Source organism: Physeter macrocephalus, chromosome 19, assembly GCF_002837175.3.
Source record: "Physeter macrocephalus isolate SW-GA chromosome 19, ASM283717v5, whole genome shotgun sequence".
NCBI classification, from domain to species: domain Eukaryota; kingdom Metazoa; phylum Chordata; class Mammalia; order Artiodactyla; family Physeteridae; genus Physeter; species Physeter macrocephalus.
In genome coordinates this window covers 18,734,822-18,759,283 of record NC_041232.1, presented here as the reverse complement: position 1 = coordinate 18,759,283, position 24,462 = coordinate 18,734,822, and the positions used below count along the sequence as shown (strand labels likewise).

At 43.0% G+C, this 24,462-nt stretch overlaps 1 protein-coding gene across 12 annotated transcripts in view; it reads left to right on the top strand.

Annotated features, from left to right (window-relative positions):
• CLIP1 (CAP-Gly domain containing linker protein 1) overlaps positions 1-24,462 on the top strand; it is a 134,218-nt gene that overhangs the window by 54,861 nt on the left and 54,895 nt on the right. For 10 of the 12 annotated variants that reach the window (XM_055080275.1, XM_055080276.1, XM_055080283.1 and 7 more), the window contains 7 exons: positions 8,519-8,643; positions 11,074-11,296; positions 14,989-15,186; positions 15,814-15,917; positions 17,911-17,971; positions 19,214-19,246; positions 22,308-22,412. In XM_055080275.1, the coding sequence (XP_054936250.1) occupies positions 8,519-8,643; positions 11,074-11,296; positions 14,989-15,186; positions 15,814-15,917; positions 17,911-17,971; positions 19,214-19,246; positions 22,308-22,412 (849 nt within the window). The remainder of the gene's footprint in view (positions 1-8,518; positions 8,644-11,073; positions 11,297-14,988; positions 15,187-15,813; positions 15,918-17,910; positions 17,972-19,213; positions 19,247-22,307; positions 22,413-24,462) is intronic. The other 2 variants (XM_055080285.1, XM_055080284.1) reach the window with 1 other exon arrangement.

The following is a 24,462-nucleotide window of genomic DNA, read 5'->3' as shown; positions in this document are numbered from 1 at the left end:
AGTCCAAAAAGCTGTTAGCATTTTATGTTCCCACAAAGTGTGTACAAGTATGCCCTTTGTAATAATTTGATTTCTTCTATTTTTCTCAGTCTTCTTAACCAGTGACTTATAACCGCCAAATCTACAAGTCTGGTTGTTATATTGCACTTATATTGGGCATTTGTTCATCATCTACCTGGGGGGTTCTTGGGCTCTTTTTGGGTGGGGCGTTTGAGCTCTAGGGAAGCTGTTCTTTACACAGTGACCTCTCCTTCCCTTGATTGCTGCTAGAGTAGTTGTTAGTAGAAGGATCTGTTATTTTGTATGGCCCAAGGTTGAGGAGATTCCAGATGTTCACATTAAGTTAACTCTTTCTGGACACCTTGGCTGAATGTTGAGATCTTTTCCAGCACCACAGTCTTAGCCTAATTCCTTTGCAGTGAGGATTGCTGCAGATTTGAATCATTTTTTCTGATTTTAGTTTTCTTTTTCTTTTTTTTTTTTTTTTTTTCATTTTCAATTTCCATAAACCTTAAATCTTACTCAGCATAGCCTTGTAGGGTTGTCTGGGAAGGAACGCAGAGAATCACACTGTTGATGAGAAGCTAGATTTGGCAGCTTCCTCCTCTCTGTACACAGCCGGGTTCAGTAGAGCCACTTCTTAGTTCACAGTTGATAGCGGCACTCCTCTTCTTGCTCATTGCTTTCACCTGTGAGAGGGTAGGATTCGTGTGCTTTTGCCATTTTCACTTTTGAGGCTTGGGAATGCATAAACTCATTCACCTGCCCACTGGATTTCATGTCTTTGGTTTTACTATCCATCCTCCTCTCTCCAGCCCCATTGTCCTGCGCTGCCTTGAATTAAGCCATCATCCTCTTCACCTGGACCCCCAGACTGCTGTCCACGCTGGTAGCCCCGTCTCTCCTCGGTTCTGGTCTTCACACAATTACGGAGTGAGGCGCCTGACACGTGGATCTCATCGTGCTGTTCTCCTGTGTGGTGGTGCCCGGTCTGCTTACCCCAGTGCTGTTTTCACAGTGCTGGGGGTTTTCTACAGGGCTCAGTACCCGAGCACTGGCTGATCAGTGTGAAATTAGGTTCTTTTTGCAAACCTAAGCCAGTATCTTTTTTTTTTTTTTTTGGCAGTACGCGGGCCTCTCACTGTTGTGGCCTCTCCCGTTGCGGAGCACAGGCTCCGGACGCGCAGGCTCAGCGGCCACGGCTCACGGGCCCAGCCACTCCGCGGCATGTGGGATCTTCCCGGACCGGGGCACGAACCCGTGTCCCCTGCATTGGCAGGCGGATTCTCAACCACTGCGCCACCAGGGAAACCCAGCCAGTATCTTTACACCAAACATGTCAAAGCTGGTATCTCTGCCTTGAGGACTTTGTGTAGGCTCTTGGGACTTGGGAGTTTCTGGGCTGAGGAGGCAGCCTATGCTGTCTAGCTTTGGGACTTGAAGAGAGGAAAGTTTGACCACTGCCCAGGCCAGAGTCTAATGTTGAAATGCCTGCTGCTAGATCACATCTTCTAACTTTTAATACTGCTTCTGTGAATTCTTTAAGCATAATTACAAAAATATCTTGAGGCTGAGACTCTTTGTAGCTTCTGAAACGTATAGATTAGAAAAGCAAACTTTGCTAATACCGTTTTGGTCAAGTGGGGTACTTTTTGATCTCAGTGCTTTAAAAGAGTGTGACTCTGGCAATTAAATATTCTGCTCTTTTATCAACCTCAGGGCTAGTAGGGGTTCTTTTTTTTTTTTTTTGGTTCCTATTAAATGTTTAAACAGTTACAAATGGATTTTTAAAAAGATTTATTATTTATTTATTTTTCTTTTATGGCTGTATCGGGTCTTTTGTTTTAATAGCAATAGTTTAATTAATTAATTAATTGTTGACTGCATTGGGTCTTCGTTGCTGCGGGCGGGCTTTCTCTAGTTGAGGCGGGCGAAGGCTACTCTTTGTTGCGGTGCACGGGCTTCTCATTGCAGTGGCTTCTCTCGTTGCGGAGCACGGGCTCTAGGCGCCCGGGCTTCAGTGGTTATGGTGCACAGCCTCAGTAGTTGTGGCTCCTGGGCTTAGTTGCTCCACAGCATGTGGGATCTTCCAGGACTAGGGCTCGAACCTGTGTCCAGGTTCTTAACCACTTAACATTCTTAACCACTGCGCCACCAGGGAAGTCCCCCTCTATGTATTTAAAATGATCTTTTCATTTATTTCTTTGTTCATTGCCCATCTCCCCCTGACCAGAATTTAGGCTCCATGAGAGTCTGGAAACTTTTTGTCTCATTCACCGTCTTTTCCCCAGCACTTAGAACAGTGCCTGGCACACAGTAGGTATTCATAAAATATTGTCAAAAGAATCAGAGGGTTTTAAATACTGTTGTCACATTATACCCTTAAAGGGGAGGAGTTAACATTGTAAAGTATGACAAGAGGTACAATTAGGACCTGTGGATAAAAACCGGGCCAGGCGGATCTTACCTTTCTTGCAGGAGTTGCCCGGTGGAGCTGCCCGAAGCTGGATTGCTCTCTAGTTGAGGTAATATAAAATATGGGCATCATCATCTCACAGGTGATTAAGTTCTAAGTCAGGGCTAAATCTGTATCGGTAAATACCAATTAGCCATAGTTACCTTTTTAAATTAAGCTGCTTAACTTACAGTATGGCAGATAAGAAGTCACCTCACAAAATTCAGTTGCTCACGAAATCCCTGTGGAACAGTCCCTCATTACCACCCACTGGACATTTTATAGCTTTATAAATTGAGGCACAGTGAGGTTAAATGGCTTGTTTGAAATTTGATGAATAGATGGGAGAGTTGAGAGAGGATGAAAGGTTTCCTGTTTCCTGTTTGTGGACCCATTCATCAGCCCAGCAGAATTTTTTCTTTTTTAATATTTATTTATTTATTTATTTGGCCGCGCCAGGTCTTAGTTGAAGCACACAGGATCTTTTTTAGTTGTAGCACGTGGAGTCCTTAGTTGTGGCACACGGGCTCTTAGTTGTGACGTGTGGGATCTAGTTCCCTGACCTGGGGATGGAACCCGGGCCCCCTGCATTGGGAGCGTGAAGTCTTAGCCATTGGACCACCAGGGAAGTCCCCAGCAGAATTTATCAGTGTTCTTATTTTTCGAAAGAGTTTACAAGAAGTGTTTGTCTCTGTTCCCACAGCATTTTGTAGAAACCTCTTAAAGTGCTTATCACTTTTCACTAGAAATATTTGCTTGAATTTTTCTGTCAGTGGCCAACACTGTATTCTGTTTATATTTGTATCCTCAGGGCCCAAGCACTCAAGAAATATATATTGAATGAATGAGAACTTAAAAACCTGAGATTTGCTAAAGCCTGAGCACAGCTACATTTTCCTTTAGCTGAGTTTCTAGTTTAAATTAATTTGGTCTCCAGTAGTGACTTCTAATTTTGACTTAGGTTGACCACAGTGTTATGAGTTATATGTATATATTCTGAAAGTAAAGAGAATGAATGGTAGTTACTTGTGTTTGCCATAGGGATCCATTTTTTTGTTTTTTGTTTCAGTGTTGTAAAATTTTTTATCTTTAATAATCTTGATATCTGGGACTTCCCTGGTGGTATAGTGGTTAAGATTCCGTGCTCCCAATGCAGGGGGCCTGGGTTCGATCCCTGGTCAGGGAACTAGATCCCATATGCATGCTGCTACTAAGAGTTCCTATGCCACAGCTAAGGAGCCAGCGAGCTGCAACCAAGGAGCCCACCTGCCGCAACTAAGGAGCCTGCCTGCCACAACTAAGACCCAGTGCAACCAAATGAATAATAAATAAATATTTTTTAAAAATCCTGATATCTGCCCCTAAAACATAGATTTGAAAATTGTGGCTTATACTTAATGTAAATGCACATACTGTAATACTCTGGGTTCTCTGGAACACATGAGAAGTAAAACTTAACTTCATAAAATCATGTTTAAATTCTTAGAAAAACATTTGACTGTAAAATGATTAAGTAGAAAAGTGAGTGATTTTGGATGTGACTTTCTGTCTGTGTTAAAGATACCTTGAATAATTACTAAGGATCTTTCACAGGGGAAAGGAAAGCATATTATCTGTTACATGAGTCAAGAATTTCAAGTTAGGTGAGAGAAAAAGTATAAGAAAACTGCCCATTCTAGGAACTAGTAATCATCCATTTGAAACAAACTTTATGGATTTTTTTTTTTTCGGGATAGATGTATGTTCTGTTACTTGCATTTAGAGAAAAAGTTGCTGATCTGTTTGTGGTAATTTGTTATAAAGCTTCTGATCTGAGTGAAGCCCTGGTTTGTTTGGAGAATTTACTGCCCACAGCCTGTTAGATGCCTCTTGGAAAAACAATTGTCATGACAGTAACTTAGACTCACTCCCAAAGAATTCAACAGATTATCTGGAAAGATTGCATCATCTTTAACTAATGTGCTGTGTTCTGCTCATGTGATGCTGCTTAGTCTGCTGCACTGAAAGGTGTGTAAGAGGACAGAGAAAACAGAGGCCAATTTTATATAGGTTACTATTCATACATTCCCTGGTTACCAATAAGAGTGCTAAAAAGTCCAGTTTGCCAGATCTAGAACTAGTACTTTCCTTAGCATGGACACACTGGCTGCTAACATATAGCAGACTCTCACACTATCTGTCAGACACTGACTGTACAGTCTTATGTGGATTATTTTATTTAATCTTCACAGCAATCCTATAATTATCGCCATTTTACTTATGAGGAAGCTAAGATTGATTGATTGATTTATGGCTGCATTGGATCTTAGCTGCAGCATGTAGGCTCTTTGTTGTGGCGCAAGGGCTTCTTTCTAGTTGTGGCACGCAGGCTTAGTTGCCCCGTAGCATGTGGGATCTTAATTCCCCGACCAGGGATCGAACCTGCATCCCCTGCATTGAGAGGCAGATTCTTAACCACTGGACCACCAGGGAAGTTCCGAAACTAAGATTTAGAAACTAAGCAACTTGACTAATTCATAGACAGAGCTGGCATTTGAATTTGTCCAGCTTGGAGCCCATGCTTACTTAGTCTGTGTTAGCATATTTCTTCCTTTGCTCTCTTCTGAGCCATCAAATTCAGCCTCAGCCACTGGATATCTTTTTCCTTTTGTTGGTTTACATGGAAAAATGGCCTTTTCTGTGTAGTTCCCTACGGGGAAGGTCACCTTTCATTTCTTCAGCAAATGTTTGTTGAGTGTCTCCTGCTGTGCACTGTGGATTGCGGTGCTGGACACAACGGTTCCTGCGTGGAGTTTTCTCCGGCCTCCAGCTCCATCTTTCCTCAGTGACACCTGTCATGACACCAGGACGTTTCTGAACTGTCTGGGGACTGCCTGCCCTCTGTCACCCTTCACACGCTCTCCTGCCTAGAGTACCTTAAACTGTAACTGCTTTGGTTCCTTAAATCAGTTTCACAAAGAGTTTGTCTTTCAGAGAAAAAGTATATAGCTTTGAGACTTTAACGTTTTCCATCTTCAACAAAGCTTAAATAGAGCTGGAAAAAAACGTGTATCATCCCAAACTCATAGAAAACTATATTCATAGAAAAATTAGAACAAAATAGCTTTGGTATTAAAAAACAAATTAGTATTGGTCTTAAGAAGTTAGGAAGGAAAGAGTAATAAACCACAAGGAAGTGGGAAAAAAGGAAATAGTGAGGTAAAAAGTGAATTAAATAAAATAGAGAACATTAAAAACAAAAAGGAAAAACTGAAAAGCTGGTTCCTTGTGAAGATCGATAAAATAAGTTACCTTCCCAAGGTAAATCTACATTTAACACAATCCCATTGGACTTTTTTTTTTAATTAACCAAAATGATTTTTTTTTTTTTTTTTTTTGTGGTACGCGGGCCTCCCTCTGCCGTGGCCTCTCCCGTTGCGGAGCACAGGCTCCGGACGCGCAGGCTCAGCGGCCATGGCTCACGGGCCCAGCCGCTCCGCGGCACGTGGGATCCTCCCAGACCCGGGCGCGAACCCGGTTCCCCTGCATCGGCAGGCGGACGCGCAACCACTGCGCCACCAGGGAAGCCCCAAAATGATTTTTAAATTTATTAAATCAGTAAACCTACATTACCTAAATGTCTCCCAGTGGGGGCTGATTTAATAAACTGGAGTGAATCCGTATAGTGGAATGACGTGCGATTGTAAACACAAGGAGGACATTCTCTGTATCTTGATGTGGAATAAAGCGAGGTGCAGGACAGCTCATGTAGTACAGGTGCAAGACAGCTCATTTTTTGTGTGTAAAAATGACAGGGAGGGGCTTCCCTGGTGGCGCAGTGGTTGCGCGTCCGCCTGCCGATGCAGGGGGGCCGGGTTCGCGCCCCGGTCTGGGAGGATCCCGCGAAGCTTTGCACCTTTCAGCAGTGTGAACGCTCACAGAGGTCCTGCTCAGGTGCTACGTTGGCTACAGGTAAATTCTTTCTTTTTAATTTTATTTTAATAAGTTAATTTATTTATGTTTTGGCTGCATTGGGTCTTCGTTGCTGTGCGTGGGCTTTCTCTAGTTGCGGCAAGCGGGGGCTACTCTTCATTGCGGTGCGTGGGCTTCTCATTGCGGTGGCTTCTCTTGTTGAGGAGCACAGGATCTAGGCGCGCGGGCTCAGTAGTTGTGGCACATGGGCTCAGTAGTTGTGGCTCGCGGGCTCTAGAGCGCAGGCTAAATAGTTGTGGCGCACGGGCTTAGTTGCTCCGCGGCATGTGGGATCTTCCCGGACCAGGGCTCAAACCTGTGTCCCCTGCATGGGCAGGCGGATTCTTAACCACTGCGCCACCAGGGAAACCCCAACATTTACTTTTATATGCATAAAGAAATGCTGGGAGGAGGATACACTCTACATCAAGAGCAGTGGCTACCTGTGATGGGGAGGGTGGGATAGTTAGGGACAGGAGTTTAGTAAGAGAGGCTTTTCCCTAGATACATACTTATATTTAAAAGTTTTTGAACCATGAGAATGTATTGGCTATTCAAGAATTAATTCATTATAAAGAGTTACCTTTTTAATCAGTAAGAAAAAGGTAAACATCCCAAACGAAAAATGAGTAAAGTACGTACCGTATTGTGATACATCTGTACTGTGGATATTAAACAGCTGCCATAAAATAGCAGGAAAAATGAACCAAAGTGTCAGCAGTGACTGTCCCTGGGTGTTGAGATTACAGGAATAACATTTATTTTTTGTTCGTAATGTTCTTAATTGCCTGCGGTGTCTCGCCTCTTGTATAATTGGGGAATTTTTTTTAATTAAGAAAAAAGAGGGAATTCCCTGGTGGTCCAGTGGTTAGGACTCTGTGCTTTCACCGCTGGGGCCCAGGTTCGAGCCCTGGTTGGGGAACTAAGACCCCGCGAGCCATGAGGCTCAGCCAAAAAATTTTAAAAAAAGAAAAAAGAAGCTTAGCTAAATGTAAGAAAATCAGTAGTCTGAAGAATAATAGTAGTCAGGGAAACCAGCACCAGGAAATATCATGCAGGTTGTGAAGCAGCAGTAATCAAAATGCCATGGCAGTAGCACAGATATTGAACTTTTGAAACTGTAAAAAGACTCAGATCTGTTCTTATGTGCATGTGAGAGAGAATATGATAAAATGAGTATTTGAAATAGAAAAATAATGGCAAAGGAAGAAATAATAAATGCTGATGGGATAATTTTGGAAATAATTAATGTTTGCCTGTTATATCAAACAACAGCTGGGACAAAGAGACATTTAAAAAGATTCACAGCTTTGAACAGTTCACATAAAATGTGAAGAACAGTCATTTTAATAGTTATGAAGAAATGGAGAGCCTCACAATGGAAAATATCAATATTTTAAATATTTTAAAGAATTTACATTTCATGTGTGTGGATGTGTGAATATTTGTCTTTAACACGTATGTGTTATTGCTTTACCTGGATAATGATGTAAAGGAAGTTTGGGAACATAAACACAGCAATTGTTACAGTGGATTATGCATGAATTTTGTTTTTCTTTAATGACGCAGGGGTTTTATTTTTGTAGCAAATATTTATTTTGAAGCAGAAACCTCCCTCTGGAGTAATAAGGTTTTTTTTTTTTTTTTTGCGGTACGCTGGCCTCTCACTGTTGTGGCCTCTCCCGTTGCGGAGCACAGGCTCCGGAGGCGCAGGCTCAGCGGCCATGGCCCATGGGCCCAGCCGCTCCGCGGCATGTGGGATCCCCCCGTACTGGGGCGCGAACCCGGTTCCCCTGCATTGGCAGGCGGACGCGCAACCGCTGCGCCACCAGGGAAGCCCCAGGTATTTTTTAAATTCGACTAAATGTTGATGACTGCACATCACCTAGGCCATTTCATTATTGGACTATATCAGGTATTGGATCACTCTGGCAACAGAAGTCACCCAGGTGAACTTGGCTAACCTTTGGAGAGAACTCTTTGAAGAGTTGGAGAGGAGGTTAAGAGAAGAGCTGCTTATAGAAATGATGGAACACAGTATTGGCTGCAACTGATTAAGCTGTGAAATTGTAATTATGTTCATCTCTTCCTTTTAACGTTCTCTTTTTCCAGGTTGGTGGCACGAAGGCTGGCGTCGTCCGGTTTCTTGGGGAGACAGACTTCGCCAAGGGGGAATGGTGTGGTGTGGAGTTGGATGAGCCTCTTGGGAAGAACGATGGGGCTGTCGCTGGAACGAGGTTTGTTTGCAGTTGGAATCTCGTCTCTCTCTTGCATGTAAAGGTGCTCAAGCCGATCCCACCAACCGTGTGTAATAAAATGGACGTGAGTGTTTTGAAGAGCTGCACTTTTATTTCCTAAGACTCCTCTACACGTTTTCCCCCCACTAGAATCAGAGTCTTTCTTTTTTTTTTTTTTTTTTTAAATTTATTTATTTTTGGGTGCATTGGGTCTTCGATGCTGTGCACGGGCTTTCTCTAGTTGTGGTGAGTGGGGGCTACTCTTCATTGTGGTGCATGGGCTTCTCAACGCAATGCTTTCTCTTGTTGCGGAGCACGAGCTCTAGGCACTCGGGCTTCAGTAGTTGTGGCACGCGGGCTCAGTAGTTGTGGCTTGCGGGCTCTAGAGCGCAGGCTCAGTAGTTGTGGCGCGTAGGCTTAGTTGCTCCACAGCGTGTGGGATCTTCCCGGGCCAGGGTTTGAACCCGGGTCCCCTGCATTGGCGGGCGGATTCTTAACCACTGCGCCACCAGGGAAGCCCCAGAGTCTTTCTTTTGACTGTCTGTTTTAGTAATATGTGCAGTGTGTCTGAGTAGCTTCTGAGCAAGCATTTGGTTTATTTATCTATTTATTTATTTTATTTTAAAAATTTATTAATTTTATTTATTTTTGGCTGTGTTGGGTCTTCGTTGCTGTGCGCGGGCTTTTCTAGTGGATCCTTAGCCACTGCGCCACCAGGGAAGCCCTATCTATTTAAGGCTTTTTTTTTTTTTTTTTTTTTAGAGCAGTTTTAGGTTCACAGCAGAATTGAGAGGAAGGTACAGAGATATCCCTCCTCTACCCGCTGCCCCACACATGCACAGCCTCCCCCATTATCAGCCTCCTGCACCCAAGTGGTCCATTTATTACAGCTGATGAACCTATATTGACACATCATTATCCCCCAAAGTCTGTAGTTTATATTACAGTTTATTCTTGGTATACACTCTATGGATTTAGACAAGTGTGTAATGACATGTTTCTACAATTATAGTATCATCTATAGTGTTTTCATTTTATTTTTCAAAATAGGAAGGAAATACTATATTATCCTTTTGGCTGCTCTCCGTTTGATAGCCATCAACATCTGAATGAGTATCTGGGCGTTGGAGGGTAGGGGGAGTGAGGAGAAGGAAGCTGCTTTTGTTAGGACGAGAAGGCAAAATGTGTCTTAATATCTGGTGACAAGGATTCCGTCCTGTGGCAAGAGAACTGACGGCAGGCACACCTATTCCATTGTGAGGGTAACCCCACTCTCACCTCCCAGGGATAGGGTGGGAGTTAAGTCATGCAGATGAATGGAAGAGGCTTTTCCCACACTTCAGGTGCTTTGAAGGCCTTGGGCACAGTTGTGGTCTCTGATGCATTATTGTTAGTAGTATAAAGTGTTGTAGTTAACATTTTACTTATAAAATGTTTACAGACTGATTATAAGCATATAGGTCTTATGTACCAAATACAATAATAATCCCTTGAGGAGATTAAAAAAATCTCTTGGTGCTGCAACGATTATGAAGCCATATCATTGATATCCTTCATATTAAGATGTTATAATTCGCTAGAGTCGTGAGATCTCCAAGTGTCAGTACCAGCTGTTACTACTCCACCTTTACTCGAGTGCCTCTGCCAGAGTTAGGTGCTTGTCTGATTTCTCTTGCCCTTTGTTTGGCAAGGTTTTATTAAGTGGGATCACTCCTCTGCTGTGTGTTTATCAGATAGTAGAAATACCTTCCCTTTGTGTAGAATCTTAGTAACAGATGAGTGATTCCATCTCTGTGTATCATACTGTTATTTCCTAGTGTGTTTTCTAAAACATTATTGTGGGGCTTCCCTGATGGTGCAGTGGTTAAGAATCCGCCTGCCAATGCAGGGGACACGGGTTCGAGCCCTGGTCTGGGAAGATCCCACATGCTGCGGAGCAACTAAGCCTGTGCGCCACAACTACTGACCCTGTGCTCTAGAGCCCGCGAGCCACAACTACTGAGCCCGCACGCCACAGCTACTGAGCCTGCACTCTAGATCCTATGAGCCACAACTACTGAAGCCCGTGTGCCTAGAGCCCTTGCTCCGCAACAAGCGAAGACACCGCAATGGGAAGCCCACGCACTGCAACGACGAGTAGCCCCTGGTCACCGCAACTAGAGAAAGCCTGCGCGCAGCAACGAAGACCCACTGCAGTCAAAAATAAATAATTTTTAAAAATAATAAATTGAAAAAAAAAAACTATTATTGTGGTTATTTATCAGCTTGCACACCAGCGAGTGCCACGGGCTAGTGCACCACCCCAGCTGGTTGGTAAAATTCACAGCAAACCAGTCACGAGTTAGGAGTCAGGAGAGCTTTTTGGTTATAGTTGTTATTTCTTGTAATTAAGTTGCTTCTTCTTACTGTTCCTGTTGTTGTCCCCTAAAGGTATTTTCAGTGTCAACCCAAATATGGCCTGTTTGCTCCTGTCCACAAAGTGACCAAGATTGGCTTCCCTTCCACCACACCAGCCAAAGCCAAGGCCGCTGCGGTGAGGCGGGTGATGGCGACCACACCCGCCAACCTGACGCGCAGCCCTTCTGCCTCTTCTCTCAGCTCCATGAGCTCTGTGGCCTCCTCTGTGAGCAGCAAGCCGAGTCGGACAGGATTGGTAAGCCTCCCTTCTCCTGCTGTGTGTCTCTGCGTCCCAGGCACTGTGAATGCCTCCCCCGCCCCGTCGGTGTGCCTGCTTTGCTTTAGGAGATGTAAAGTCTCCCCTTGCCCTTGTACTAAATGTTCTCTGTAGCTTGTCAAAGTCCTTACAAATTTTCCAACAAAACAAAACAAAAACCTCTAGCAAGAATACAAGTTTGAAATAAAGAATTTTTTTAACAGCCCTTTTCAGGTTCCTTAGACTTTAAGATATCACAGTTCTTGGTGAATCTGTAGTAACTGCTACTTATCTAACATATGGGATGATTGAGTATTCTGAAATTATTTTGGTATCAGAAGGACAGGAAAATTGGAGGGATCCTTTTCCTCAAGGACCTGGGTCTCTTTCTCTTTGACATCAAACAATTTTAGGAACTACAGTCATTTGAGAAAAAGCACGTTCTTAGAATTTTAGTGTTATGTTCATACAGTGTAACCCACTGAAAGCAGTTAGTGTGTGGAGAGTTCCTGACTCAGGCCAGAGGATGCAGAGGGGAACTTAGGGGACTTGAAAGGATGCTAGGAAAAGACATGTTTTGTTTTGTCTCCATCTCCCCTTTCCCCCACTCCCTCTTACTTTCTCCCTCTCTTTCCCATTTAGATCAGCAAGAGAAAATCATCAGAATCAAAATAGGCAGCATCTCATTCTGTTTGTTCATGTCATGCTTTTTTTTTTAGCATCAAAGCAATGACTTTTTTGGCTTTGCCCCCTCCCACCCCCCGCCCTTTAGTTTATTCACTTGAAGTGAGGCAAATACTGTTTAAATTTGAAATGGCAGTGTGAGGTTGTACTCCAGACTGAATTCAGGATCTCTGCTTTTTGACGATGAACTACAGACAGGAGTTAGAATGTGAAGTGTCATGATCGGGCAGTAAGGCTGCTGGCCCTTGATCTCGTTTTACCTTCTCTCCATTGACCTTGGGCAGGGAAGGCAACGGCAGAAGCATCTTTCTTTAAAGTAGGGGTTATGCTCCTCTGGACTTTGTTCCTCTTATGTTCAAGGAAAATAAATACCTGCTTAAACTATGTCGTTTTGCATGTAAAAGTCTGCATCTTCAACAGAAAAATTACAAATGGACTTACGAGAAAAGCTTGTCAAGAACTTTTTGAATGTTTGAGTGAAACGGATGAAGAAACCCCTCTGTTTGGACGAAGCCTCGTTCAGAGTGGGTCAGCAAACTCTAAAGCGCACATCGAGTTTACTAATGCAGGAACAATTCCGTGGAAGTATCTACTCTGGATTCGGAATTATTTCTTGTGTAATTTTTACTGCGTTGTAATTAAGTGTCCATTTCTTTGGAGACACCCGAGCCCCCCTGCCCCCCCAGCCTGTCCTCTTACTTTTCAGAGCAGTTCTGATTCCTCTTGGTTCACCTCATTTTCTTTTGAAGAAAACTAGCAAAAGAGAAATGAGTCTCCTTGCCTTGTAAAACAGCTTGTTTTTGTATCTCTTTATATAGAGTGGCTATAGTTTCTAAACCAAAAATCACCACAAAAGAATATACCCAAATTACAGAGTAATTGAAAGCATGACTTCTTAAAAACGCATCTCAACAATGTGATATCTTGTATATATATATATATAAAAGTGGGAACATTCCTTAATGCAAAATGATCTTCTGAAAGAATCGAGTACAGAGGTGCCCAGCCTTTCTGGTTCCACAGAACCTTTAGAGTCTCAGTTATTTTTTCACAGTGCCCGTAGGCCTAAAGAAATAGCTAACAGTTCTGTTTATTAAGTAGTTAGGTCCAAACAACTTAATAATTGTGTCCTAACAATTTAGTAGCTCTTCAAAAAAAAAAAAAAAGTTCACATTAATTGAAAGGAAAAAGAATATTTTTAATTCATTCTTAAATAACCACAATGAATTAGTATTAGGTTGCATCCTCTTCTTGGGCACTGCATATCCTGTCAGACCTTGGACTCTTCCTGGGCACTGCCACCCTCACTTCCTGTGCCACGTTGGTTTTTGCACAGTACTTGCTTTGGGTCTGGCAGTAGCCAAAACCCGGCTTCAGAAAGACATGACATTATGGAAGGGAATGTAGTACAATCCAAGGTTGAAACTGAATCACCTCCAGCTGGTAGCTTGCACGGTATCCAACGGGTGTCGCTCTGTTTCCTTGTGTTTCCCTGTGAGTTTGCTGCAGTACCCTGGGGTGTACCTCTGCGCGGGGTTTGGGAACCTCAGATTTAGTGTATTCAGGAAGAAATGTTAGTATGAGAAAGTATAACCACATAGTAAAATTGGAAAATCAAGGTCAGATGGTTAAAAGAGAGAATTGGAATTCCCCTCCCCGCCATATATTTAAGTAATTCAAGAAATTTCACTAAATAGAAACAGCAAAGGACAATTTGGGTTTACTTTACTCTCATAGTTGTCCAGTTCCCTAACTGTGAACTGACAGCGGGTCCTCACTGTCGGTCTGCGTCCTGGCGGGGGCTCAGGTAGCCGGAGGACGAGGAGAGCCTTCAAGCAGCAAGCGAGACTTTGACTGCAGAGGATGAAGTCAAGCGGCGTTGACCTAGAGCCAGTGATTGCTAAGTAAATGGCCTTGGACAAACGCTTGCCAAGGGATGCGGCCTCTTCTGGACCACCTCCCAGCCCCCGGAGCCCAGCTTGGAAGAGTGTTACTCAACTTGCCCACATTACCTAAGCACATTTAATGGAAGGTTATGTCCTCTGTGTTTTTACATGATGATTAGCCATCTTGAGGAGGTATCGGGTGTGTGAAACAGCAAAGATGAACAGGTGACAGCGCTGAAACACGTTTTCTCCATACCTCACCCCACTACTCTTTCTCCCTCACCTCTTGTTTCCCCCCCGTTCCCACTCCAGTCCCCGTTTTTTCTCCCTCCTTCCTTCCCCTGCTTCTCTTTCTCCACAGATTTATCTCCCCCCCTTTTGTCTCTCCCATGCCCTTTTTCCTCCTTTCTCTTACGTGGACTTGCACACTCATTCACCCACTCACACGTGCTCTTGAAGGCGCGTACAGGTTTCCTTTTAATCTTTTGTCTTTATAAGTCTTTCTGGTGACTGGGATTCAGGTCCTCGTGGCTGGATTCTGGGTGAAATCACCTCTGCCTTTCATTTTGAAAGAAAGATGAAGAAAATCCTGACAGAGATCCAACTACGTAATCAACTGAAAGAAGGTTTGTGACTCCAAGGGTGACCTCTTGGTCACGTAATGGTATTTAGAAGCTTAAGAAGTTGAAAAAAGGTCTAATCCCGAACTCTAAGGATCAAAAGATTGGCTAAACTTTCATAACAAGAAGATAACTATTCATGAAGCTCAGGCCGAAATGGAGTCTAGAGAAGCTTGTTACCTGGGTTCTGAGGAATTTTTTACATTCCTACCCGGCCCCGTCAGCCGAACTCAGGGCACCTTTGCTTTTGAGCCACTTCTTCTAAACATCTTCCTGGTTGTTCCATGGCTTCTTTACATTGCTGGGTTCTTTGTGAAATTGACAGACAGGAGGCACACGCTGTCTTGTTTCCTCGATGAAAAGCCTTTGCTAAGCCTCGGCAAGCCTGCGAGCTGGGGCGGTGCTTTTGCTTTGCTGAGGAGACACCTGCCTGCATGCATCGCTCCCTCCTTACATCCCTGATAGCGTCATCGCCCTTCACTTCTTTAACTTTCCTTTGCAGTTGACCGAAACCTCCTCCCGTTACGCCAGGAAGATCTCCGGCACCACTGCCCTCCAGGAGGCCCTGAAGGAGAAGCAGCAGCACATTGAGCAGCTGCTGGCTGAACGGGATCTAGAGAGGGCGGAGGTGGCCAAGGCCACGAGCCACGTGGGGGAGATAGAGCAGGAGCTAGCTCTGGCCCGGGACGGACACGACCAGGTGAAGTCTGGCACTGACCTTGTTGCAGAGATGGTGACAGGTTCTGAGCTGATCTTGTTTCAGAGACCGTGATGGTTTCTAAATTGAGGGAGGAGGTTGAACAGTGCACCTGGTGCTTGGAGCCGGGGAGCTGGTCTCGAGAGCACTGGAAAGGAGCATAGATGTCTTTGCTGGGCTTGTTTGAAAGCTGTGCCCTGGGGTACCAGTTTGCATCATCATAAAGATGAAGTTCTGTTCTTCTCGAGTCTACTGCACTCTTTTGGTCTTTACATCCAGGTCTCTTGGCCTGTCTGTGTCAGTTGAGCTTGTGTACTAGGACCTTACCGGTGGTGACAGCTCCTGTTTTGTAGATTATGCTTTGTACGAGTTTCAGCTCAAAAAAGATGAGCGTTGTTTTAACATTGCCCCCTATTTCTTTAATGGTGTGGTTTTTCGTCATCTAGCTCCCAGGCGTGCTGCCGAGAATAACCTATCGTAAGAGATCATAGAAAGCATTTTAATGTGAAAAGGTTTTTTGAGTAATGCCGACCCACAGTGGTACCATTTAGCCGTAGCTCTTTGGAGGCATCCCTGGGCACGCATCTGGGTCAGAAGGAGGCCACTCACCGACACCCTTGCCTTCCCCAGCATGTCCTGGAATTGGAGGCCAAGATGGACCAGCTGCGAGCAATGGTGGAAGCTGCTGACAGGGAGAAGGTGGAGCTTCTCAACCAACTTGAAGAGGAGAGAAGGTGATCCTAAACTGTTCTCCTTTTAAACAGCCTTCGGGAGGACTTCCCCAACAACCACCTTGTTGGTGTCAAACCCTTAGAACCAAAGGACTCTCTGTGTGTTCAGTGGAGATTGAACTCCTCATGCTGTGTGAGGAGGGTTTGCTTTGATTTGACTTTTTTGAGAAGTTTGGAACCAGCTAAATGTGCCCTGATTAATTTAACAACTATTTATTGAGCACCTACTCTGTGCCAAACACCCTCTAGAGGATGGCCTGAGTCAGTTAATTCAAACCCAGCTTCTACCTAGAGCCACTCCTGGAAAAAGGATTTTCTAGGCCCAGTTACCTGGTATTTATGAAATGCCTTCTGCATATCTAATGAAATCGTATTGTGTCTGGGGGGTGACAGAGGGGCCCTGACCTCAGGAAACTCACTACCTTTATAGGAAAACAAAACTCTCAATTAGAGAATTATCCAGGTCAGCATGAAATCAGGTACTAAACTGTGTGAGACAGAGAAAGCAAGTTTGATGCTTATAAAAGGTCTTTTGAGGCCGTGAGCGAACAAGATCTCTGGGAAAAGTGTCTGCGTGGAAACGATTTGACTGTCTCTGGGCTATGGGACGTTGTTTGTCCTCGGTTGCACTTAATGCCATCTCCTGTCATTTCTGATCGCAGCGATGTAACACAGGGGTCTTTAGGATGGTCACAAGCACTACTGTGCTGGGGGATACGGGGGACAATAACAGTGCCTTACTAGGGAAACGGCCGTCCCACTGGAGAGAGAAGCGCTATACACAGGAAGTTCCCCTTGCATCCTAAAAATGGCTACGAGTGGACGAGACGTAGTGACAGACCCTTCCAAGCCCTCCTGAAGGCCAAGGCATCTGTACCACTTGCTTCTGTTTTTAATCCGGCTCTTGCTCTGCTGACTTCTGGGCAGTAGAAATGTCCCCCAGCTCTCCAGTAAGCTTGAGGGCTTTAACCTATGATTGTATGTCTGACTTAACCAAGTCGAATATTTTTATTCTTAATTTTGTTAGAAATGCTAGTGAATTTGATTTTTTTTTTTTTTTTGCATGTAGGTTTGTCCTCCTTTTCTTCCTTCTCTTACATCCAATTTTGTAAAGATTCACAAAACCAAGTCGAATATTTTTATTCTTAATTTTGTTAGAAATGCTAGTGAATTTGATTTTTTTTTTTTTTTGCATGTAGGTTTGTCCTCCTTTTCTTCCTTCTCTTACATCCAATTTTGTAAAGATTCACAATGTGGGTGTTACCCAGATTTTGTAGATCTTCCTAGTATCATATTTCATTGACTTTGTGATGGCATTAATTGAAACCCACGTGCCATATCAGAGATTTTTAAATGTGAAAAAGAAATGTGCATTTTAGAAGCAAAGAAGCAGGATCTTTGATTGCCTCTCTCCCAAATTATTCACAGGCTTATTCTCCCACTCTTGGACCAGGTACTCGTGTTGGCCTGAGGATCTCTGCTAACCTCACGCTAGAATGCCTGATGTGGGGTGGTATAAAGAGAGATTTGTTTTCTGTGCCACTTTCCCCTATGTTCTGGTATTGGAAAGTAGAAATTATAGACTTCCATTCAAACCTGTTTCTGTGGTAATCAAACCTTTTCCTTTCAGGCTGATCTTGTCTTTTTTGGGGGGGGGAGGGGGAGGAGGAGGAGAAGAGATCTTGTCTTGATTAGATCCATTTCTGGTGGCTGTGACCTGGGGAACCAGTTGCTTTTTCTCAACTCTTACCTCATCCCTTCTGGAATCCATACCTGGATAAAACTTTAGAGTTTCCCAAGTAGAGAAGAGCTCTTAGATTTATAAACCAGAGGCTTAAAGAGGCATTTCTTTATTTTCTGTGTCTCTAAGGCATTTCTTTCCATCATCATCTGCTAAATTAATCAGGACATGGATTATATATATATAATTTGGGGATAAGGCAGAGGTGTTTCTTAGTTACTTTCTTAGGTGTTTTGTTTTGATTTTATTCCACAGGAAAGTTGAGGACCTTCAGTTCCGGGTTGAAGAAGAATCCATTACTAAGGGCGATCTTGAGGTAAAACCCCACCAGCTCTCTAAAGCCTTTATGGGTACAGTGTTCAGAAATACGGATAAAATCGTTGTGGTCAGAAGAGGCAGCAGAGGGGGGCGGCAGGAACCCTGGCCTCTGGCCTGTGGGCTGTGGCTGCCCTCGAGCCTATCACTGTGCCGTCCCAACTCCGGTGGCCGAGTAAAAGTTTGACTACCCTTTTCTCATGCTTCAGAATTCAAAACCTTGAACTGGAGTTAATCAAGTCATAAATCTGGCAGTGTGTCCTAAGTGAGACTCTACACATTCCTCCGATGATCAGAAATGGCATTTGAAAGAACATTCTTTATTTCATCATGATAGTTCAGAACAATCTCAGCTTTGCTTTTCAGTTGAGCAGGATAAATCCTTTATAACCCTATAGACAATAAATGTATGTTCTAGTCATTGATTTTATTTTTCTAGTAATACCAGAAAAAGAACAATTTTATTTCAACTTCTTTATTCCATGGCATATTTTATTTTATTTTTTTTCATGGCATATTTTAAATTCACAGAGATTTTCCTTTAGCATCAAGTTTCTCTCTCTTAACAGTCATTCATGTTAGTTTTTTAATAAGACACCAGAATTAAATGGTTTCAATGCTTTTCAAACCACTGCTAGATGTATGACAAATACAAATTTAAAATTTTTCAAATTTGCAGGTTTTTGGTACTTTAATCTGTAATATTTTAGTAAAAGTTTCACTTGTCTGTGCAGTTCTCAGAATACACATTTTTGCTACTGTTGCGATTTTAGTCTATTGGTTGCCCACACCGTGCTTCAATTTCAAGAGCCCTTCCAAATAAGAGCTCTGATTTCTTTGGGAATAAATGTATCTTTACAGTCAATGAAGAATAAGGGAAACATATTCTGAGTTCTAGTTTTATAAGGCCCAGAATTGATTGGATTATTAGTAACTTGATGGGTATCTTCCTCCCTCATTTCATGTAGAGTTGCAGTCCTTTAGCTGACTTTTGTGTTGTTCTCATCCATTTAAAAACACCCCAAAATCTCATTAGAAGTTTCATATCATCATCTAATTCATGTCAAATACAGCCTATGATGTTTTGAGGAGGGGCAGTTAAAATATTTACATCAGCACTAGGCTAGGATAGTCTGTCTGGTAAACTTGTAATTAATCAGAGTTATTTTGAAACCCTAACACATATTGAAACTTTAGTTGAATCTCTCTTTTGTTGTTAATTTTTTTATTTTTTTACTGATAGCAAAAGAGCCAGATTTCTGAAGATCCTGAGAATGTAAGAGGGCACTTAACTGTGTGGATATTTCCCTGTTAACACAGATTGATTACAGATTAAAATGCTTATTGATATACTGAAATACTAACTGCATAATCTGATCATGAGACATCGTCCTTAATATTTCTGTGCATGTGGGCTTTCAAAGCAGTTACATTTGAATCCTGAAGAAATTGTATGTAATGACTAAGTTCTGTAAACCCATTTGTTTAACACATAGGCACACGTTTCTTCTATAAAGAATTTTGGCAAAAAGAAAGAAAAGAATTTTGTATGGGGCCCGGCCCTCTCGCCTTAATTCATAATGCCTTCTAGTTTTAATAGAATTATTCCAAAATAGATGATACCTGACTGAAACATAAAACATATTAGATGAAGTTGTTACAGAAATTTTAGGGGAAAGTTTCCCCAAGTTTAATTTATTCCCATGAAAATAAAGGAATCGATTCCCAGACTGATTGCGTTTTGTGTGAGCTGCCACTGCTGGCCAATGGCTGCCAGTGCAGCTGACGAGAAATTAAAACTTCAGTTTGTTGGGGCAGTTTTCCCTAGTTTGAGGCTAGAGGCAAGCATTCTTCAGTGAAGACGTTGTGTATTTTAAATATATTATTCTTGAAGCGAGATTTTTCTAGTAGCAGTGCCACTAGGCACGGAGGTGTATTTTTTTTCCTTCCTCCCTCTGTTTAGGATCAAACACCCAATTCAGATCATACCAGAGTGGCCTCAGAAGCACGGCTTCTCGGCGTACCCTGCCAGCTGAGATGCCAATTGAAAAAAACCTAAAAACTTCTTCCTTTGAGGTACCACCACAAGAGAACAAGATTAAAACAAAGAATTTTTCTTCCCACCACCTCCCGGCAGCTGAACTAGACAACTTGAGAGTGAACTTTTAAAAAAGCCTCCATTCTGAAGGTCTCCTTTTTGTGAAGCTCCTTCAGTGATCTGGGTCTCTTCTCTGCTTCCAAAACAGGCTCCTGCTACCTCCGGAGCCAGTCTGCATGGGACTCCCTCCCGCCTCTCCTGTGCGCTTCTCGCGGAGCCTTGGCTTTCTCTCTCAATCCCCTGCCCCAGGGCTCTCCTCTTGGGATACTCTGTCTTGTTCTAAGAAAGGAATAATTTTAATGGGAGGGTTGTCCTGTTCAGCATAACGTTTTTACCACATACCGTGGAAGGGAAGCGGATCACTAGCTTCCTTGCTGGTAGTTGACCAAGTACAGCTGTAGAGCCCAGATCATTCATGTGCCCTCTCACCAGTCAGGAGGCACCTGGAGGATCTTGGAATGGGGAGAAGATCACATTCAGTGGATATTTGCTTTTTATCTGGAAGTAGTGACCTTTCAGCCAGAGGACGCTGAACTCAGTGTCAAGGGAAGAAAGGTTCTGTTGCCTTTGGCTTCTCCCTGTTAATTTTGGATTTCTGTTCTTGAGGCTGTGACCCCAACTGTGTAGATCTGGATTAGATTCTTTTCTTGTAAAAGCAGGTAAATTGAACAACCTCTGTCTAAGGTACATATGGATGAAGGGGACTACCCAGACAATTCGGTTTTGAATTTTATTTCATTATTTTTGTTGAATGTAAAGAGCTGAAACAGGTGAAGAATTTTTACAAAAAAATTTTTATTTACTTTTTAAATATTCTATGATGGTTTTTTTATACCTGGTTCACAAGCAAACTGACCTCTTGAATGCACTGAAATCCCCAGCGTACCACTGGAGTGAGCAAAGATGTTTATAATGTAAAACATTCCACCTTAAGCTTTGCACTCCTTTCTGTCACTTTAGAGTTTGTTGTCATTTCCATGTTGCCCTTAATTGTCCAGACTGATAGATCCGACCAGTTGGAACCACAAAATAACTAGAAGCTGCTGGGAGCAGTTCGGTCAACAGGTTTTATCAGTTGATTATGTTGATAACCTCTTGGGTGGGAGAGGTGAGCGAGGAAAGAGGTCCATTCAGACTGATCTAGGTTATTTCAAATTGATTAAGATTCTGATGCACTTAAGCCTGTTAGAAAGAGGTCGCCCTCTGGCTTCTCCATCAGCTTCCATGTAAGTAAGTGATGATGGGGAGTCTGAGGTTTTAAAACATGTGAAGACCTTACCGGCTCTTTTTGCATGGAGTTGAAACTCATGCCTTTCTGTTGAGTCACCATTTCTTAACCTCCGAACTGAGAAGAATGAATTTTCTTAGGGTCAAGATTATGAGCCCCTTACCAGTTGCAGTTCAACTTTTCTCCTGCTTTGAACCTCAGGGGTGGAGGCCCTCAAGCATAATGATTACTGAATTTTCTCTTTTAAATCTGATTCCCCGCCCAGCTTTGTTTTCTGGCAACAGTCTTTGGAAAGTCCACCCTTGGAAGGAAATGAGAGCCTTAGTGGCTCCTCACCTGTCATATATGGGAATGTTGCTAAGAATCTCAGACCCTTCTCACTCATCTCAGCAAAAGGCCCCTGGTGTGATATCCTTAGCTCTAGGTCCTAGATTTCCTTCGTTAGGTTTAATACTTGAGCCTTGCTCACGTCAGATTGTACTCCAAAGTGCAAAGATCTGCTGTAGGGACTAAGTGAACACTTACAGACTTATGATGTTATCTTTTCCATATTTGGGTGGTAATGATCATTTTGAGGGTCAATTTACTTTTTAAGTCACTGAGTCAGTTACATACACATTAATGTCAAGTAGCTGTTGTGGGGAGGAGGGAAAATGATAGATTAGAGGAATATTAACTATTCTAATTTGTGCTGATAAACTTCACTTATCAATATAACTTATATTTGGCTGCATGCATCTGACACTTTTCACCTTGCCTCATGTGTTTTCCATTGTGTCTTTCTCAGTAGACTAGCTCATGGCCCCCCTTCCTCATACTCTCGTCCAGTAGCGTCCATCCTCACCCCAACCTCTCCATCTCAGTCCACCCTCATCGCTCCTTCATCACCCTTTCTGTTCATCCTTCGGCGGAAGGTACTGCTGGCTCAGCCTGCATGCCGCGCCCTCTCCTCCTGTGCTGGCATGTCACGGTGGCACTGTTGTGTTTCTTCCTCTTCCTTTTTACTGACAGACGCAGACCAAACTGGAGCATGCCCGCATTAAGGAGCTTGAACAGAGCCTGCTCTTTGAAAAGACCAAAGCTGACAAACTCCAGAGGGAGTTAGAAGACACTAGGGTAATGGTTTTCACTATTTAATGAAGCAGACCCATGTTTGCGAACGGTGGACACCGCGGGTGACGGGCCCTGCAGTTGGCCTAAGCCTTGACCCAGTGGTTCGACTTGAGTTTGGTCTTGGCACCGCCCAGGTGCTCGTGAGTGTAGGCTGATGGGTGGGCACAGGTGTTTTATGTGGAACCTTTGGTCCAAGGTGAGGATTCATTCCTTTGGTTAACTCAACCAAAATCAAGATCTGAAACTCTGCGACTGTGTAGACTGCATGGACGTCCACAGCTGCATTTGAGTTTCTTTGTATTAATACCGGGAAATACCTTTCTCCACTTTGTACCAGCAGTCAGTTGTCCTCTTGTTCTCATATTCCTAGTAGGCTTTCTAAATAATTTTTTGTTGTTTCACTTTAGCTCTCTTTTCCTGCCTTCTTCCCTGGCCTCTTGGGCAAAGGGAATTGAAACATTGGCTCTTTTTTAATGAGAGATAGGGACTTTCACCCCAGCTATCTTTTTTTCTTCACACCTGATCTCTTTGAATTTCTGTTACCCAGTAGGTTAGAATCTCAGTGGTCAGGAGGAAAAAGTGTGTTGGGAACAGAATGGCTTCTTACAACCCCCAGCTCACTGCGTTTGGCTCTCGGAGCCAGTGCATGAGTCATGTTTTCACTTACTTATGTATTTAAGCACCCATATGGTGCTTACTTTATGCCAGGCACTATTCCAAGCACTTTACAAGTATTAACTTATTCAGTCTTACCACAACCCCAGGGGAGAGGTAGTAGTATTGTCCCCATTTTACAGATGAGGAAACCGAGGCCCGGAGAGGTTAAATAATATGTCCAAGGTCACACAGCTAATAGAGATAGTGGGGCCAGGATTTGTATTTGGGCCATTTGACCCCAGAGTCTGTGCTCTTAACCACTACAGGATGGAGTCTGTCTATTATGGAAGTAGTTTTGTGGTAAAAGATTTAAGAACTAATCTGAGTCACATATAAGAAAACATGTATGTATTATATACCTTTTAAATCACGAATTTGACTGTTAATAGCTAAATCACTCAGATCCTTAATTTTAAAATTTCAAAAATTATTCTGTCTCTGATCAAATTTGGTATGCTGATTTTTTTCCTTTTGAATTATTAGTATGTGTAGAAATTTCTCTTCTTGAGAAATCATTGATCTAAAAAATCTAGAAAATCGAGTAATATTTCTTCTCTAAGTCATGAGTTTTTATTTTTTAAGAGAAAGAAAATGTTCTCAGTTGACCTCAGAACTAAAGATATCGTCTCTGTATTCGGTAAGAAAAGAAATCCTGGTAGTTTCGTGCCGTTTCTTTGTTACCCAAGAGCCAAAGACTTGATCTGGGAAATACAAGGGACTAATAGTAAGACTGAGCTCCCGTGGTGTGGCTGCCTATTGAAGTAAGGATGTATTTTTTTACTTCTGAACAAATCTCCCTTACAGCTTTGTCAGCAAACAATTTTGATTTTTTTTGTTTTTGTTTTTTTTCTGGGGAAAAGAAGGCATCCATTCACAGCATGGTTTATTTAAGTATTTCAAATTCAAGCAAGCTGTCATCTTCCTATAACAAGCCTTGTCTCCTGTTGGTCCTCACTCTTGGTTTGCCAAGTGTGAAACTAACCACTGACCCATCGAAGTTTCCCATCACCTACATTCCTTTTTGGGAAGTGCTTTAGAATTCCTCTAAGCCAGTAAGCCCAGTTTATAAACAGTGTGCTTGGCGCTGTAGAAACATGAGCAAGAATAAAAAAGGATACCTGACTTTTATGGTGGGAAAGGCAGACACATAGATAGTTTTGCCTGAGGGCAGATTTTGGGAAATAAAATTTAAAAATGGAAGTGCTGTGAAAATGCTGCATAACCACACTATTTATTTATTTTTTTAATGTCTTTTTTTTTTTTTTTTTTTTTTTTTTTTGCAGTATGCGGGCCTCTCACCGTTGTGGCCTCTCCCGTTGCGGAGCACAGGCTCCGGACGCGCAGGCTCAGCGGCCATGGCTCACGGGCCCAGCCGCTCCGCGGCACGTGGGATCTT